We start from the raw sequence: 18073 nt of genomic DNA, 5'->3' as shown, positions 1-18073 counted from the left end.
TCCCCTGTGCTTCAGATGGACCAGCTGGCAGCTCATTGGCTGATGGTTCTACCTCTAATGTCACTGCAGGTGTGCAGGTGAACAAACTGAAGGATTCTTACAGGTACACACCCCCACAAACTGCCTCAGGATTCACCAGCAGCTCCACGTGTGTCCAGGGCGGCAGCAGGGTCCAGTTGGCTGCGGCAGCACCACATCCAGCCAGCAAAGATCTGTTCACCTTCAAGAAGCCAAACAAGCCGGTTTCTGCTGTGACTAATAAAGGTAAGGACACGAACACACAGGTTGTCACTACACCGAGCAGCAGTGGCACTTCAAGATATTACTTACTTTTTAATTTACATCTCTTCACGAAGACAAGAGAGACGAGTTTTATTCTAGCAGATACTGACTCCTCTCGTTTTATTGCTTTTGTAAAGAAAAATAAATATTTCCTCAAACTGTCTAAATTTCACTTTGAAGCTTTAATCAAAGTCACCTTTGGATCTTGACTCGAACCCTTCAGGTCAGGCTGTGTTTACTGATGAAGGATGATTGTTACGTACACAAATTAAATGGATGCACTTGAAGAGTAAATGAGCAGTTTTCTCCTGCTTTAACCTGCAGAAACCATGAAACTGTCTGTTTCTCTGCAGTTGTGGGTAAATGTTCTGCAGCAGAGATCGAGCTAAAGAAGCAGCAGGCGATGGAGAGAAGACGGCAGCGACTGCAGGCCACCCAGAACCTCCGGGCTCCGACCTGAACAGTCTCACCTGACCTGCCCTGAAGAATAAACGGAGTCCGGGTCAGTCGGAGCTAACCTGCCATCAAACCTATGTTGGTTCTGACAGATTCTAAATGTTGACTCAGTTTTTCACATATAAACAAAATTAAACTGTACATGTACTGAAAGTTCATGATTCGATCCAGTTTTCTAACTTTGAAATAAGACCTGTGTGTGTGCTGGGTCTGTAAATTCACTGTAAAATAGTTTTTAGAGAGATGGCGGCGAATGTGTGGTGGGAAGAGAGAGCTGGAGTCAGGATGAGCTTAGCTTAGCTTAGCTAGAAAATTACAGCTTTTATTTCACATCGTTTTTATTGAACACACAAACCAAACTTCATAGAGTCATGATGTGAACATATTTTTCTTAATAATATAATCCTATATTATTATGGTCATTTCAGCAAATAACTGCTTTTAAAATGAAAACTTTACCAGATCTAAACTAACGCTTCATCTTAATCAGCTGCAGAGCTGAGTGGACGGGTTTGATAAAATGTTGAACTGTTCCTTTAACATCTGCTCATTTGCGTCGTATTTACACGTTCAGGAATGTGCAGATCATTAAAGAACGAAGGTTCTGTGTGTGTCCAGTAGGAGTTAGTTTAGTATTTAAATCAGAAAGCTCTGGAACTGTGTTTTAGTTTATTCCTTTGTTTAGAGTGAGCCTAGTTGCCTCCAGGGTTTGTGCTAAGCTAAGCTAAATAGACAAGTGGTCCTCCAGGTGTCTGATTTGTTCAATTTTTTTGATCGTGCTGGTTTTAGTTCCCTCTAACTTGGCTCTCTTATTTTGTAACGTTTCTTTCCTATAAAGCACTTTATTAAACAGTTTTTTACCAATAAACGGATCTTTGATCTTTAAATGTCTAGTTGGTTAAATGTCAGTTCTAAAATCCTAAAAACACATTAGACTTTATCATTTTAACGATGTGACTGAAAAGAAATCCTGTATTCAACACAATAACATAAAATACAAGATTAAAACTTGTCCCTGGTCGTCAGCCGGTCTGCTCGGGCTCATCAAGTCTCTTCATTAACAGTCTGGCAGCTGTCTGATGGAGCAGATACTGGTCCCGGCAGGTAAACCGAGCCTCGTTATCAGCAGACAGGTGTGTAACGGTAGTCCTGCTCGCTGCTGCAAATCACAGGCACACCGATGTAATCTGCCTCAGTTTAATCACGCTGCCTTTGTCCCAAACTCGCTCCAGGACTCACTTTACTCCATTTGTAAGGGAGATTTCTGTGAAGTTTTATTGCCAAGTGGAGCTGGTGTTAATTATACAGCAGGGAAAGTTGGGTGAAGCATCATCTCAGGATTTAAAGCTCAGGTAGGTGAAGCTGCTGCTGGATGGTGTAGGTACTCCCCCTACACCCCCCATGCTAGAGACCAGGGTTCGAATCCCTGCTGTGGTCCACCTCCAGTAGGGGTCCAGACGGGACCTCCTTACTCCTACAGTAAGTTTAAGTCAGGAAACTCTGACGTCCCACAATGCAACACAACATCAGACCAGAAGTATGGAAAACCAAAGAGGTCAAAAACTGCCCGCTTCACGGTTTCCGATATAAACATAGTTTTTAACTATGAGCTTCAACAGTTTAAACCAGGATCCACGGTTTTTATACTGCAACAAACCAAACATGCAGATTTGAAAACACCTCGGTCAGTTTGGTTCAAAGGCACCGGTGGTGTGTTTGACCTGTCGGCAGCAGAATGAGCGGTGTCACGTCCTCACCTGACACCTACAACAACATGGCTGAAAGTGTTCACAGCGGATCTCCTTCCCCGCTGCAGCCGACACTCACCTGCAGGTGAAATGGAGTTACCTGAGAGGAGCACTGAACTCTGAACGACCCCCCCACACTCTCCCGCCTGACTCCATTAATTATTCCCATCCAGTCACAGAGGACATTGACAGGTTGGTGTCTGTTCAGTCGCTGGAAGCTTTCACGACGAAAAGCTAGTTTCACTTCGAAGACGTTTTCTAACGACACATTTACGTCACCTGGGAAACGGGCTGAAGTAGAACAGGAGGATCTGAGACGGGCTGAAGTAGAACAAAGTAGAACAGGTGGATCTGAGACAGGCTGAAGTAGAACAGGAGGATCTGAGACGGGCTGAAGTAGAACAAAGTAGAACAGGAGGATCTGAGACAGGCTGAAGTAGAACAGGTGGATCTGAGACGGGCTGAAGCTGAAGTAGAACAAGGAGTAATTGAGACAAGAGGGCTGCATAACAGCCCGTTGGGTCCTGTTGGCCCAGGTTCTGTTGGACGGTTGCAGAGCTGCTCTTTGCTTCGACACCTGAACGTCAGGAAGAGTCTGTTTGATGGACACGTTATCCGCACTCTGGATCTGGTTCTCCACGTCTTCACACATTTCACACAGCAGGTCGTCATCGGCCAGGTCGTCCCAAACCAGGTCAGAGGAGAAAAAAGAGTCCAGGTCCTGATCCAGGAAGTCGCAGACAGCAGGTGCAGTGCTGTTGGAAGACATGACCTGGGGTTCTTTTGGAGTTGTTTGAGTGACTGCTGTGTTTGACGCAGACATGGTGCTGGCGGCAGAGGTCCTCTGATAAAACTGTGACGTCTGAGGTCCTGAATTCAACTGACATGTTTGCCAAGTGTGCTGAGATCCTGGCTCTACAGAAAAACACTTACTGGATGAAAACCTGGTCTGCTGAGTGGCTTTGTCTTTATCTGAGCTGGAATCCACCTTCAGGTTTGTCCATTTGTCTGTCTCTGACAAATTAGGATTAGACTCCAGTTTGAAAGTCGTTCTTTGTCTCCTATTTTCCTTTTCCACTTTGGAAACATCGGACTGGTGGAGACTCACACCACCCCTGACAGGAACCTTTGCTGGAGTCTGGTATTTCATTTCGCTGCCTGGTTTCTGGGTTGAGCTGTGCTTCGGAGCAACAAAGTTCTGTGGATTTTGTGTAATTTCAAACACTAAAGAGTCATTTAGTAAGTCATCGTTTTCCCAGTCGTCCTCAAACTCGTCATTGTGTGAAGTGTCTTTAGGGCTTGTTGTGGACGCCATGGAAGTGGGACCATGAGAGGGCAGTTCCCCAGAAGTCAGAGTCGTAGAAGGTTTAAATTGTGAAGGTTGAGCTGACGACACCTGGCTTAAATTTTCGCTCACGTGTTGAGTCGGCCCATCAAACAGAAAATCCAAATCGTCCTCCACATGTTGATTCACACGCACATCTGTCCCAGCTGCTGCTCCACAAATGTTGTTCGGATCGATGTTCTCGAAATCCAAGATGTCCTCGGACAGGAGCTCCAGACTCTGGTGGTGCATGTCCTCCACTTCCTCTTCATCCTGACGGAACATGTTCAGGTCAAACTGTTTGGCCAGTTTTAAGAGGTCGTCCACTCCGTTTGGTCTGTGGAAAAACAAAAGAACTTCATGAGACTCTGGCTCAATGTTTTCTTCTTTCATTTTCCAATTGCATTTTCTGCAGAATTAAAATAAATCTACCATCCTTAACGTCAGAGTGCAATCAATCAGTCAGACAGAGCCTGAGAGGAAGAAACTGCTAAAAAACCTGTCGCTGTAGTCGCTGCTAAAAGAGCATAAATGCTTTTAAAACAGAGATTTGAGGTTTATTTTTAGTTTACTATGTTGTTATAGAGGAGGCAAAAAAGATGCTTCATCATCACAGTGACCAGATCAGGTTCAGGCTGTTTGTTCTGAACCCACCTCGGGGACTTCTTCTTGGGTTTAGGAATTTGAACATCTGGAGTGCAGGGGATGGTGGCGCTGTCCCCAATCCACTGCTGTAAAGTCGGCTCTGCGACCTTCGGCCTGCCATGCTTCAACAGGAGACAAAATACAAGAATCATTGTAATGAATAAACGTCGATTAGTAGTGTATTCAGTTATATTACAGTTTCTAATTCTACCAGTGCACACACAGGACGTTCAGCTCTAATGTGCAAAATGCAAAGATCAACTTAAGGGTGGCTTCTGGATTGATAAAATAAAAATCTTATCTCATTTTATTATCTTACAGCTTTGAAATGTAACTTAAATAGTAGCATGAAACCAGAAATCAGCCGACTCTGCTCCCTCCGTGTCCCTGCTCCACTGTGCTCTTCACCCTCTGCTACACCTGGTGGATGTTCCAGGTATAAAAAAACAGACTGAGGTTCATCATGGCTCTGAAGTTGAGCAGTGGCAAACATAGCAACAGTGTTTTATGTTAATAACCGTGTAAGGGGGCAGTTTTTATTTATTTCCAGCAGCTGCTTCATGTCTAAACGGTGAAATTCTTCATATAGAAGCTGTTCTAACATCCTGGAAACCCAGTTTTCAGGATGTTAGAACTGCAGCTGCAGGATCATGCTTCCAAACAGGAAACGTGTCTAAAGACTGACACTGACATTTTACTTTTTCCGTTTGGACTAAAAGGACTGAAAGCACCGATAATTGACCTCAGTCTGTGTTACCGACCTTCGGTGCGATCCTGCTGACGATCTCAGAGATGTCCACGGCTCCGGCTTGATGTTTTTTACCTCTTTTACCTGAAGAGAAACAGAGCCACCACACAGCAGCAAAAGATTTGAACTTTAAATAGAAAAGAATAGAGAAAAGCAGAAAAGTTGACATTTGTGTTCAGTAAATAACTGAAATGTTGATCTCAGTAACTGAAGTATTAAACTTTACTTTCAGAGTAAGATCACTTTTAAATATCCAGACAACAGGATGTTGTTCTTTACCGAGTCTGTTGGGCGACGGTGACGTCGCGTCCCAGACGATGTCCTGCTGAAAGTCCGAGTCGTTGTGTGGAGACTCTCCACAGAATCCATGAACTACTTTGGACCTGGAGATCCTGGTCGGGGTCTTGAACTCTGGTGGAGAAGACATGATTAACTTCAGTTCACTAAACGTTTTAACGTTGATAACTGTTGATCTGAGACAGAAACTATTTATCTCTGTTGAATTTAAGTGTACAAATATTTTCCTCCAGGTTTGTTTCACTGCAGTAGAAAGTTTAAATATCACCTACATGTCTGTACTGAGGTTAATGGGTTCTGTACCGAACAAAAGCCTGAACCCTTATGCAGAACCTTAGAACCTAGCTGAGATCCGACAGTCGTTAGGTTTTTGAATGGGAGTTGGGGGTTATCAGGGTTCTAACACGTCACAGAGGGTTCAGTGTTCAGCGACTAGCACGATCCTAAACCAGCAGAACCACGGTTACTGACCCACGGTTACTGACCCACAGGTATCGACCCACAGGTATCGACCCACAGGTACCGACCCACGGTTACTGACCCACAGGTATCGACCCACAGGTACCGACCCACGGTTACTGACCCACAGGTACTGACGCACAGGTATCGACCCACAGGTATCGACCCACGGTTACTGACCCACGGTTACCGACCCACAGGTATCGACCCACGGTTACCGACCCACAGGTACCGACCCACGGTTACTGACCCACGGTTACCGACCCACGGTTACCGACCCACAGGTATCGACCCACGGTTACCGACCCACGGTTACCGACCCACGGTTACCGACCCACAGGTACTGACGCACAGGTACTGACGCACAGGTATCGACCCACAGGTACTGACCCACAGGTATCGACCCACAGGTATCGACCCACAGGTATCGACCCACAGGTACCGACCCACGGTTACCGACCCACGGTTACCGACCCACGGTTACCGACCCACGGTTACTGACCCACGGTTACCGACCCACAGGTATCGACCCACGGTTACCGACCCACAGGTATCGACCCACGGTTACTGACCCACGGTTACTGACCCACGGTTACTGACCCACAGGTATCGACCCACGGTTACCGACCCACGGTTACTGACCCACGGTTACTGACCCACAGGTATCGACCCACAGGTACCGACCCACGGTTACTGACCCACGGTTACTGACCCACAGGTATCGACCCACAGGTACCGACCCACGGTTACTGACCCACGGTTACTGACCCACAGGCACTGACCCACGGTTACTGACCCACGGTTACTGACCCACAGGTATCGACCCACGGTTACCGACCCACGGTTACCGACCCACGGTTACCGACCCACGGTTACCGACCCACAGGTACCGACCCACGGTTACCGACCCACGGTTACCGACCCACAGGTACCGACCCAACAGGTACCGACCCACGGTTACCGACCCACGGTTACCGACCCACAGGTACCGACCCACAGGTACCGACCCAACAGGTACCGACCCACGGTTACCGACCCACAGGTACCGACCCACAGGTACCGACCCAACAGGTACCGACCCACGGTTACCGACCCACAGGTATCGACCCACGGTTACTGACCCACGGTTACTGACCCACGGTTACTGACCCACAGGTATCGACCCACAGGTACCGACCCACAGGTATCGACCCACAGGTACCGACCCACAGGTACCGACCCACAGGTACCGACCCACGGTTACCGACCCACAGGTACCGACCCACAGGTACCGACCCACAGGTACCGACCTGACTCTCGGCTCTTCGGAGAATCCACCTCCGCCGCCTGAGTCTGTCTGAAGCTTCTGCTGAGCCGGTTCGCTCTCGGTTGAGACGCCGCCTGCTCCGGCGGGACGAACGGTCTGCGGGTTCGGGTTCGGGTTCGGGTTCTGTTCATGGTTCTCCTGCTGAACGGTGTTTTGTTATTTACAGTTTGTTTTTCGGCTGCGGAAGTTTGCAGCGTCCCGCCATCTTGTCGTTCCCAGAATTCCCTTCGAGGGTGCGTTCAAGAGCAACAAAGCTGCTCGGAAAATGCTGTGTTGTTATTGTAGGTTTTTATTTATAATAGTCTATTTTCCTCATTTTTAAGTGTTAAAAAGTATTTCACAGTTTAAAGTGTAGTGGAAGAAATCTAGGAATTTTCTGGTTAATCCACTAATTTCTTTATTGAGTGTAAATGAAATGAAACCACAAGATATATTCAAACTTTTGAATAAAGTGAATGTTTTTAGTAACTTACAACCTACTAGAATAAATGGATTAAAATTTATATTTGTACGTTCATTTAAATTCCTGGAAAAAACATGAGTGCTGTTGTTAGGTCCTGATACTGTCTGCCAGCTATGGAGGCGAACTCTGTACATCTGTGACCTGCTGGTCTGCAGGAAGCAGTCACCTGGTGAAACCTTGGTCGAAGCTGCTTTTAGCTCTTCAGCTGCAAACAGATGGAACCAACTTCCTGAAGACGTTAAATGAGATCAAACTGCAGCGAGCGGTTTTCCTCTAACTTTGATTCATTAGTTTTTCTTTGCAGTGTATCCTCTGGTGCATTCAGGGCCTTTTAAAAAGTATTCCTGCGTGAAAACAGTGTTCATTAATGTAATAATTGATCTGTAGCTTCAGGAAGTGCTGACAAACTCGGACTGGTTATGAAAAACTACATTTTATTTTTCATTTAGTTTAGAGAAGATTGGCAGCATCATGTTTCACACTTTGCTGTTCTTGTTCAAATAAGAAGAATTTTTACAATGTTTACGTATAAAATGAGAACAGAAAGTTGGTTTTATCACATGTTTTACTTTAATTCTGATTCATATTCTACTATGAATTAAAATGGATGTGTGTGTGTGTGTGTGTGTGTTGAGCTAGCTTGTATTAATGAACAGGACTAAAGTGATGAGGACAGGGTGTGTGGACTGTGCTGCTGTGGTCTAATGGTCTGTTACACAATCACAATCATCGTGATTAAACTTCACAGATGCAGAGCAGCAGTAAATTCCAGTTAATTTCAGGTCTCTGAGACATTACACATCAAATAGACGTGTGTGTGTGCTCAGGGTGCAGCTGCACGGCGAGTCCAGCAGCAGCAGCAGCAGCAGGGGGTGTTTGTGAAACTGTCAGCAGCAACGTTCCTCCTCATCCTCCTTCAGCGTTTGACCAAAGGAGGATTTAATCATCACATCCCGCTGGGAGCAAGAAGAAAAAACTGGAAAGAAACTGAACCAACGCATCTAAATAAGAGAAATAAATAAAAATCATTTAGTCAAACAGACAAATAAATATGACCTGACACATCCTTCATACAAAAATATATACTCACAATATATGTACACATTTAATGTGCATAAGCATTAAGCGATCAACACATTTCTGTACATACTCACAAATATATACACACATTTACAAATGAGTGTACATGTGAGGTTTGGAGAACACATTTACAAATCCTCGAACAGATTTTAGCTGAAGTAAAATCATGTGTCAGTGCAGAATGAATATTTAGTGAAGGTGCAGAGGTGGAGAACGGCTTTGTAACCATCTCACTGACACCACGTCTCATGCCAGAGGTCTCTCCTGTCGCAGATCAACAGTGAACAGTGAACTCTTTTATAATGAGCACAAACCAACAACATGTTTAAACAGTAGTTTAGTCCCTGGAGGTTCAGGAGCTGACTGGTTGATGGAGATAATCTGGAGCCCATCAAGACCAGGCGACATGTTTTTAACATATTTTACCAGTTCTTTCCACTCCCACATTTTCTTAATGTGCAAACTGTAAATTCACATGACAACAGGTGAAAACAGATCCTGAGGCTCCTCCAGTTCACATGATCCAAGGTGGTCATGCTTGATGGACTTCAGTGAAATCAGAGAACAGTTGATCAGCACATTTCACATCTATGAAGTGTTTGCTGGAGTGAATCTGACACCATGTGAAACAAAAGATGCTGATTTTAAAAATGCAGCAGCAACAAACATTTTACAACATCAGCACGAGTCATTTGTAAAACGTGTATGAAGTTGTTGGACACATTTTGACACAGTTTAACATGCTCTTTGTCCTGAAGACAGCGTCCTAACATGTTCCACATACATCAGGTCTCCAAAAATAATCCTCCCACCATTTTACTGTCTTTTCCAGCTCACCAGCTGTGGACTGAGCTGAAATCCGAGTGATTCATCACCACCCTGTTGGGCCGACACGCTGACCCTGTGGCTGGCCTGCAGCCAAACTTAGATATGCACTAAATTTCTTGGGCTGTGCGACTGAATAGAGCAGCCCGCTGCTCTAAAGAAAACACTGACTTTCAGAGCACTGAAGAAGGAATCTGTAACGGAGCCGTCGGGAAGAGAAGCGGTATCTACCTGCTTTTTACATTACAGTGGCAGAAGCTAAATGGGCCTTTTCCCCCAGTAGACATTGTCTTTCTTTGAAATGTGATCCAGCACGTTGGCAGAGGCTCGTTAGAAAAGGTCTGAGCGCTTTCAGGCCGGCAGATCAGAGAGCAGTGTCAGATGTGCTGCTCTCTAATCTCACCAATCTATCACTGTCTGCTTAGAAGTGCCACAGAGCCTCCAGGGTGCAAACTGCAGCATCAACGCTGCACAACGCTTCAACGCTGTCCGCTGCTGAAATCAAACCCCAAGTCGCGGTTCAGCTACTGGATGAGGCTGGGACACCAAAATGTTCTGTAGGATTTAAAACTGTGTTGATCCTTTGTTCTAAAAGCAAAGGACAAAGTAACAAATGTGTTATTTATCTACAGTGTAAAGAGAAACTTTACACTAAATCCACTTTTGGGAGTTAATAACTCACATGTGCAGTCGCTCCGTTTCACTGTCTATTGAGCCTGGCCCCGTCTCTGGTGTTCATTAGGACTAAATTTATTGTTCTTGTCCCAGAGAAAGTCCAGAAATTCTACCATCTACACCCCCGGACTATGATGTGCCCCAGGTCACTCAGGACCCAATTACAAGGTAAAATCACAATTAAAAAACAAGAGGCTCTAATGTTAAATAAACAGAACTGTTGTAACGCTGGCAGAAACTAGTGTGATCGTGCTGCGTGAGAACTAAGGTATTTAATGTCTGAGGAGGAGAAAGAAAACACTTTCAACTGATCTCCTGCTGTCGACTGCACAGATTTTGTGTTTAATGCTAAAACCTTATCAAATTTATCCAGTTTGACAAGAGAGTTGACAACACAGATTCACTTCAAATGTTACCAGCTCATCAGGATTCATGTCCCGGTTCAGTTGGCCGTTCTCATGCACCAGACCTTTGTGGCCGTGTTCACACAGTAAACACAGTGTAAAGAATCTGTTGGTGTGGGGAGAACCAGCTGTCCCTGGATTCCCAGTCCTGTGTTACCTGTTGCTCCTGTGATCATGACTACAGGCCTGCTGTACTGGTCTGAAACCTAATTATGTATTTATTGTCTTGACAATAAGTTGTGATAGACATTGACGGCCATTTCCCAGTACAGAATACAAAAGCACAGAGTACAGAGCAGATGTCACAGAAGAAACGGATCCTTCTTGTTTCACTTTACAACATCCAGCAGATCTCGCAGGTGCTTATAAACACGGCTACTTTCATTTATTGGCCTTTTACTGCTCTCAGGAGGAATCTCTGTGGAAGCTTCATGTCAAAAAGGGGTCGAGCTCTTGTGCTTGAACCGCTTCTGCTGTAACAACGCGTTTTACAGCACTTTCCTCCTTGATGTTGTTATATGTGCAACAATTTACAGTTGTGCACAGTCAAACATCCTGAGTTGGAAATGAAAACTCGCTGATTATGGAAGTGATGCTTCGATGTATGGATTAATAACTGGTTAATACTTGTAGGGAACCTCTTCCTTAGAGGCTTAGTCTCATAAAGACCATGAATTTAATCCCCTCCATTAAACAGACTCACTCTGAGAAGCTGCTCCCTGCTTATTTTTCTTTCTCCTGCATAGATTTAGTTCTTCAATCACTCCTCCAAGATACTGTGTGCTCCTGATGGGCTGAGAACATAGGCGGTTCATTGGAAACACTGGTTTCACTGCAGCCGTTCTTCCTTGTGACTCCACTGAAATGACAGTATGGAAAATATCCGCCCTGTAGCATTTAAACACATATTTAAACACACGTTTACTTATAGACGTTGATAGGACGGGAAATCTCACTCATACTGTCCAGATGTGGCTGCATCACAACATGAAGTAGAGAAAAATCCACCTGGAACCGGTCAAGCCACACGAAGCAAAGACGGGCAACTTTTCCTCTATCACAGGCCTGAAAAGATTCCCATCAACATCCTCTTCAGTCGAGCTGCCAGTTTACAGCTCGCCGCACTTCAAGTCTAATGTTCCACAAGACTTCCTTCAGATTTTCACTTCAACACCCACTTTAATGTGAGCAAACGACTCCGGTTACGGTTTCATTACGGGTCTATAGAGTCTATGATAAGTGGCTCTGTCACTTCCATTTGAAAGCCGTCCAAGACATTGCCCACAGAGTGCCTGTTTCAAGCAGCGTGCATGTGTAAGACCTGGACAAATGCTGCATTTATTGCTGCTGATGGGACCATCGTAATCGGTGTCACATGGTATCTCAGCGTTTTGTTTTTGTGAAAAGTACAAAACGAGAAGCAAGAACAGGCACCGAGGTTCTGAGCAGTGGAACAGAAAAGGCAGCCCCTCTCCAACGTGCAGGACTTCAGGTTGAAGTCAGGATTGATTCTTGGTCTAAGGTCACAGCAGAGGCACGGTTGGCTGCATTTCTAATGAGACATCAGGGCAAAATCTCCCATTAGCAAAGAAAAGTACTAATATTGAAACAACACAGTCATGATGACTTCCAAAATGACCAGTATGATTATTCCAGATATGACTCATTACATTTGAAAACTATTTGTATTAATCTTAGAGAAATCACACCTCAGGGCCCATTTAGCAGCTGTGCAGCCTTTAGGGTCAGAGCTGAAACTGTACGGAAACTGTACAGATTTAAAAAGCACAGTCGACACAGTGTGAGGAGTCTAAACGCTGACTTAGATCGTTTAAGGACAATAAACTACACTAGAAAACTGGGAAATAGCAGTATTTAGCCAGGTTTAAATACTCGCAATACTTTGATCTCACAGATCCTAAGTCACCATCTTGATGCTAAATAGTGTCTTTATTGACAAATAAGCAGTTGAGGCTCCACCCCTCACTAACGAGCTGAGTTAATTGATTTGAATGTGAAGACACTCGTGCTCATTAACCATCTAAACACCTCTCTCTCCTCCCAGCCACACTCCTTCCTCTGAGCAGGACAAATCAAGCTGACCTGAGACCAGTCAGTAAAGCTCACACAGAATCGTTAGTGAAACAGAAGCCTGATTTCTCCACGATGGTGTCTCAGTGCTCTGTCGTTGTCTTAAACCAAAGATTTGTGTCCCGACAGCTACAACAACACGCTGCCAGACTTCTTGCTTAGGCTTGAGGATCAACTTACCTTCAGTGTTCTTCTTCAAAAACACCCCAAACTACTGCAGTGAAATATCAGGCTATGAACTTCCTCCATCAGCTCATCACCATTTTTATTCTGAGCCAACAACGTTCCTGAACCTCATGATCAAATCACTCCTATTTATATTATTTCATGTTAATTAGTACATCGTCTGTAAACTACTGATATCACTGGTGATAACCCCCAGACGACAGCTCTGCATTTTCAGGTGAACAGTGGATGACTGTCTTGCGTAAACGAGGCTGACTTCCTGTCAACAGGTCAACGTCTCCCTCTGGGGTAAAATGACCCCCGTTCTCCTTCTTTGGTCTCCCCAACCTCGCCTCCTCCACTTCCTCTCTCAAGGTAACCATGATCCTCCCCCTCCCGAGTTTCTGGATCCTCTGTGCGACACTGAATACCATCCCCTTTTGCCCCGCACATGGGGAAACACATTTAATCCCTCCTGAAGCAAGCATTTAATTAAAGGCAATAAATTATCCAGCCTTCCTTTCAGTTCTCCTGGATCCCACAGATGTAGACGGAGAGAGTGAGCTCATGGCGGCTCAGTATTGATGGACCAGCAGGTCGCAGGCGCAGACCTGGAGGAGGCAGATTAATGTCTCCCTGGAATTTGAATCTGCTCAGACCAACGTTCGTTAGAGTCCAAATTAGGAGTCGGCTTGTTTAGATAAACCTGGTTACCTCCACAAGCTCGCAGGCAAGCTTCCCCCCTGGGAACGAGCCCCCTATGCTCCTTTAACAGCATCACTTCATATCTGCTGCATTCTTTCCTGCTGAGAGACACAGCACACACATACAGTATATTAAGAAAATGGATTCACACTGATCTCTCCTGAACTTTACACCACCATTACATTACAGACATTCAATTAACAGAAAGGGACACAACTTGATTTAAATGATAATGAATAATATATATATTAATAATAATGATAAAAACTTGAAGCCAGCGTTTGGTTCAGAGGGAGGCTCGGTGTTGGATTCTGTTTCCTCTCAGGCAGATATTAAGATGCTGTCTCTCCTGTAGATCATCTTCAATCAAACACCTCACATGAGAGTTCTGTTGTATGTGACAGATTATTTTATTCAGCTCTATTAACTCATCAGATTTTAACTTCAGGAAAAATAAAGTCTCGGTCAATCCTCCCCCCTGGAGCCAGTTGTCTACACGGAACAAACTGTGAGTCTGGACCAATACCAACTGAGGAATTCCATCCTCTCTCTCTATATACATATATATATATATATATATATATATATATATATATATATATTATATAATATATGTATGTGTGTGTATATATATATATATATATATATATAATATATATTATGTGTGTATATATTATATATATAGATATATATATATATATATATATATGTGTGTGTGTGTATATAGATATATAATATGTGTGTGTTATCTATATTATTATCTATATATATATATAATCTCTATGTGTGTGTGTGTTCATCTATCTCTATATATATATCTATATATGTGTGTGTATGTCATATATATATATATGTCTATATATATGTGTGTGTGTGTATATCTATATATATCTATCTCTGTGTTGTGTGTGTACTATATATCTCTCTCTCTATGTGTGTGTGTATCTATCTCTCTATATATATATCTATCTATCTGTGTGTGTGTGTCTCTCTCTCTCTCTATCTAATCTCTCTCTCTCGTGTGTGTGTGTGTCCTATCTCTCTCTATCTATGTGTGTGTGTCTCTCTCTCTCTCTCTATCTCTCTCTCTCTCTCTCTCGTGTGTGTCTCTCTCTCTCCTCTCTCTCCTCTCTTGTGTCTCTCTCTCTCTCTGTGTGGTGTTGTGTCTCTCTCTCTCTCTAGCTCTCTCTCTTTCTCTCTCTTCTCTCTATCTCTCTCTCGCTATCTCTCCTCTCCTCTCTCTCTCTCTCTCTCCATCCCCGCTCTTTTCCCTTCCAGCCCCCTCTGGGCCCTCTGCTGCCCCTCCAGTCTCTTCCCTTGCCCTCTTCCCCAGTCTGCATCCCTCTTTGACCGTTTCCCTGCCCCCCACCGCGAGAAACACAGAGAGGAAATTCAACCTAAAAAGTTTTACATTAATTCTAAAGATGTGCACTTCATTTGGGCGGGAAAGATTCAGATACAGCTTCAGTTTGTGTGGATGGTTTTAAAAAGACCCAGTATTGTTGTATTAAAAAACTTAATCTACATTTCATATTTGATTCACCGTCTTTTATTGGATCTAGTGTTTGTGGACTCTTACAAGGTTCTAAGGTCCATGGAACGTGGCCTCTGTTGCCAAGTCCAACAGTTTGTGTCAGTGTGATACTGAACCAGTGGATTTACCTTCTTTTTATTTCCAGTTAGAACAGCATTTGTAGTACCGTACCGTACCTTATCTGCTGTGTGGATTAAATCCTATATACCAAATTTGCATTGATGGTCTGAGGAACTGCTTCAGTGACAAAGACAGAGGATAAACTTTGACCTCAGTGTAAATAAACTACTAAAGGGTTTAGTCAGATTCAGAATTTGTTTAGATGATAGTTTTGAGTTCTGCTCTGCCGTGCTGCGTTCACTGCCTGAGTGTTCCTGCAGGACATGTACAGATCTCTCTGAGATGGTTTGTGTTTACAGTCACTGTGTTGTTGTCACCAGCTCCAGTCCCAGCAGCCTCTGTACTCTCTTTAACATGTTGTATTTCTTTTTGCATTTTTAAGTGAGCACGTTAGATTCTCTGACAGGCGCCAGTTTTAAAAACAGAGATGAAGGCAGTTTCCAAAATCCCCTAAAGAGGGCAGTCCGACCTGGGAGTTGAAGCTGCTGCCTGTCAGTCAGCAGATGGCGGCTGTTTGCTTTCACTCTCGTGTTTTCTGCTTTAAAATAATCTCCAGTTGGTTGAAAAAAAGTCACTGGCACCATCTGAAGAATTTGGGTTTCCTGCTGCCGCTGAGCACAAACCCCTGAAGGCAGAAAGCCGGCTGAATATCCACTCTGCTCCACTCCCTGCTCCAAATTAGTAATTGATTTTAAGAGGAAGATAAATGAACACTTTTGTGGCTGCCGGCTTTGAAATGAGGTGTATCTAGGAAACTCCCAGCGGATTGGGAGAGCAGATGCATTGAAGGGGCCAACTGGAGCGTGAGGGGGAACTAATCTCTCCATTTAAGAGTTTGGAGCAGATTTACGTAAATCACCCTTTTTTCCCCTCTTCAGTCAAATTCCAGGGGAAGAGTTGCATCAGAGGGAGCTGCACCGCTGAACTGTGGACTGGAACGCGTCCCCCAGGTCTGCATGTACGCTGCGTGAAGTGACGGCTGGTTATGTGTGATTATTTCAGACCGAACCGGACAGCAGGCTCTGAGCCAGAAAACCGAGCCAGCTGCTGATGGCGGGTCGGTGTCTCTTCTCTCCAAACCAGTGACTCTCAGAAACTACTCGTGAAATTACAGTTGTAACTCTAGTTTCCCCTCAGCTCTGGTGAAGGCCTCTTGGCCTTTTCTCCAAAAACCTACCGACTCCTCAAGTTGTTGATTTGAGCTGTTGGCATACAGAGCTGGAAAATAAAGTTAGAACTTGAAACTATGGAGGTCAACGTTGGCTGTTTTATGGCTCTTTGTGCCTTCTTAAAAAATATAACAGGGCTGAGACATATTCCAAGTGGTGTAAAGGTGGACTGACAACACACGATGATGATCTCCAGTTCAAATTAAAGGATGGCGGTTTGGATCTCACCAGAGAACTAAATGAAGAAAACAAGTACACTTGTCTCTAAATGTATTTGATGCAATTAATTAACAGCATAAACACACATTTGTAATTTCTACGAGATGGTTTTCATCTACAGCTGAACCAGTCGTTCTGAAATCGTTACCTCAATTTAAGACCAGTCGGGTTTCAAAGCTGCAACTTCACAAAGGTTTAACACAAGCAGAGAGGGATGAGCACGTGTGCTGCCACGCTTCACGTGAAACCTGCAGAGGAAGGAGCGAGTAGGAACAATCAAGTCGCCAAGAAGCATGTAGGATGAAAACTGAACTGACACAAACAAACTCTGCTGTCGATGAACAAGAGCAAGAGACGAAGGTGAGACAGCAGGAAGAGGCTGTGACGAACACGCCGGACACACACGGTGGAGTCCACGAGGCAACAGACAAATGCCTTTGAGACATTTATAAAACAATACCGCCTCCTAAGAGTTACATCCTAACACTAACACTAACCCTAACTGCAAACAGAACTACACCTCTGTAGGGAACATAATCACAGTTCTGACCTAACCCTAACCACACGTGTCTGGGCTGTGGTTGGTTCAGGTCAGAAAAGAACTGTTAGTTCTTCTCTTTAGTTGGACCTCATTTTTTCTGTTCTGTTTTTTCCGACTGTAACCAACTGCTGCGAGAGTCTAAACACAACCATAAGGAAAGTTTAATAATCCAAAATCTGTTGACTGACATGTTCAGTATCACTGGATTTGTGTTAATGTTAATAAAAACATCACCATCAACACCTGGTTCCAATAATGTTACACACAAAAAAATGTAATTGACTGATTTAATTTCTAAAGACATGTCCACCTGCTCTGGGTCAGGTTCTGGACTTAAGGCCTTGGTGAAGATCCTGAAGCATATTGGTTCCACACACACTCACTTAAGTTCGTCTGCGACACAGTTTCAATATTTGCCCACATCATTCAGCATTAGCTGCCCCAGCAATATGCAAAGAGTGAAAACCTCTGCCCCCTCCTCCAGAAACTCTCCCACAATAGAAATACTCAAGTCGGGATCCAGAACCTCTGATCTCATGTGCAGTCTGCTCCTCTGCTGTCAAGTGCTCATACAAACCAACAGCTTCTGTTAAAGCCTGAATACAAGGAGCCCAAAGCCCAAATGTGGTGTCAACAAGAAAAGATTTTGGAAATCGAGGAACAAAGTTTCTTCACTTTTTTATTTTCAAACTCAATGATTTGTGAGGACAGAGGTCTCTGAACAGTCAAACAGTCCTCTCACTGTAAAACAGGATTTATGTAAAAGGCAGCAGTAGAACACCTGCAGCAACTTGTCTCCGAATCCACAGTAAACAGC

The 18073-nt window shown here is 44.3% G+C and overlaps 2 protein-coding genes and 1 pseudogene across 4 annotated transcripts in view; 1 reads left to right on the top strand and 2 right to left on the bottom strand.

The window, feature by feature from the left end:
- The window catches only part of LOC113161752, a 38336-nt pseudogene extending 37594 nt beyond the window's left edge, over positions 1 to 742 (top strand).
- A 1784-nt stretch (positions 743 to 2526) lies between these two features.
- Positions 2527 to 7478, bottom strand: etaa1 (ETAA1 activator of ATR kinase). Its single transcript, XM_026359555.1, has 5 exons — positions 7249 to 7478; positions 5483 to 5614; positions 5217 to 5287; positions 4465 to 4577; positions 2527 to 4147 (listed from the first exon to the last, which is right to left on the bottom strand). The coding sequence occupies exons 1-5, from the start codon at positions 7394 to 7396 to the stop codon at positions 2527 to 2529; spliced, it is 2085 nt and encodes a 694-aa protein (XP_026215340.1). The 5' UTR covers positions 7397 to 7478.
- A 10395-nt stretch (positions 7479 to 17873) lies between these two features.
- Positions 17874 to 18073, bottom strand: part of meis1a (Meis homeobox 1 a) — a 23398-nt gene continuing 23198 nt past the window's right edge. For all 3 annotated transcript variants that reach the window (XR_003298758.1, XR_003298759.1, XM_026359367.1), the window contains one exon: positions 17874 to 18073. This exon is cut by the window's right edge and continues 408 nt beyond it. The gene's annotated coding sequence lies outside the window, so the exon portion shown is untranslated.

Source organism: Anabas testudineus, chromosome 1, assembly GCF_900324465.2.
Source record: "Anabas testudineus chromosome 1, fAnaTes1.2, whole genome shotgun sequence".
NCBI lineage: Eukaryota > Metazoa > Chordata > Actinopteri > Anabantiformes > Anabantidae > Anabas > Anabas testudineus.
This window is presented reverse-complemented; position numbering and strand designations above follow the sequence as displayed.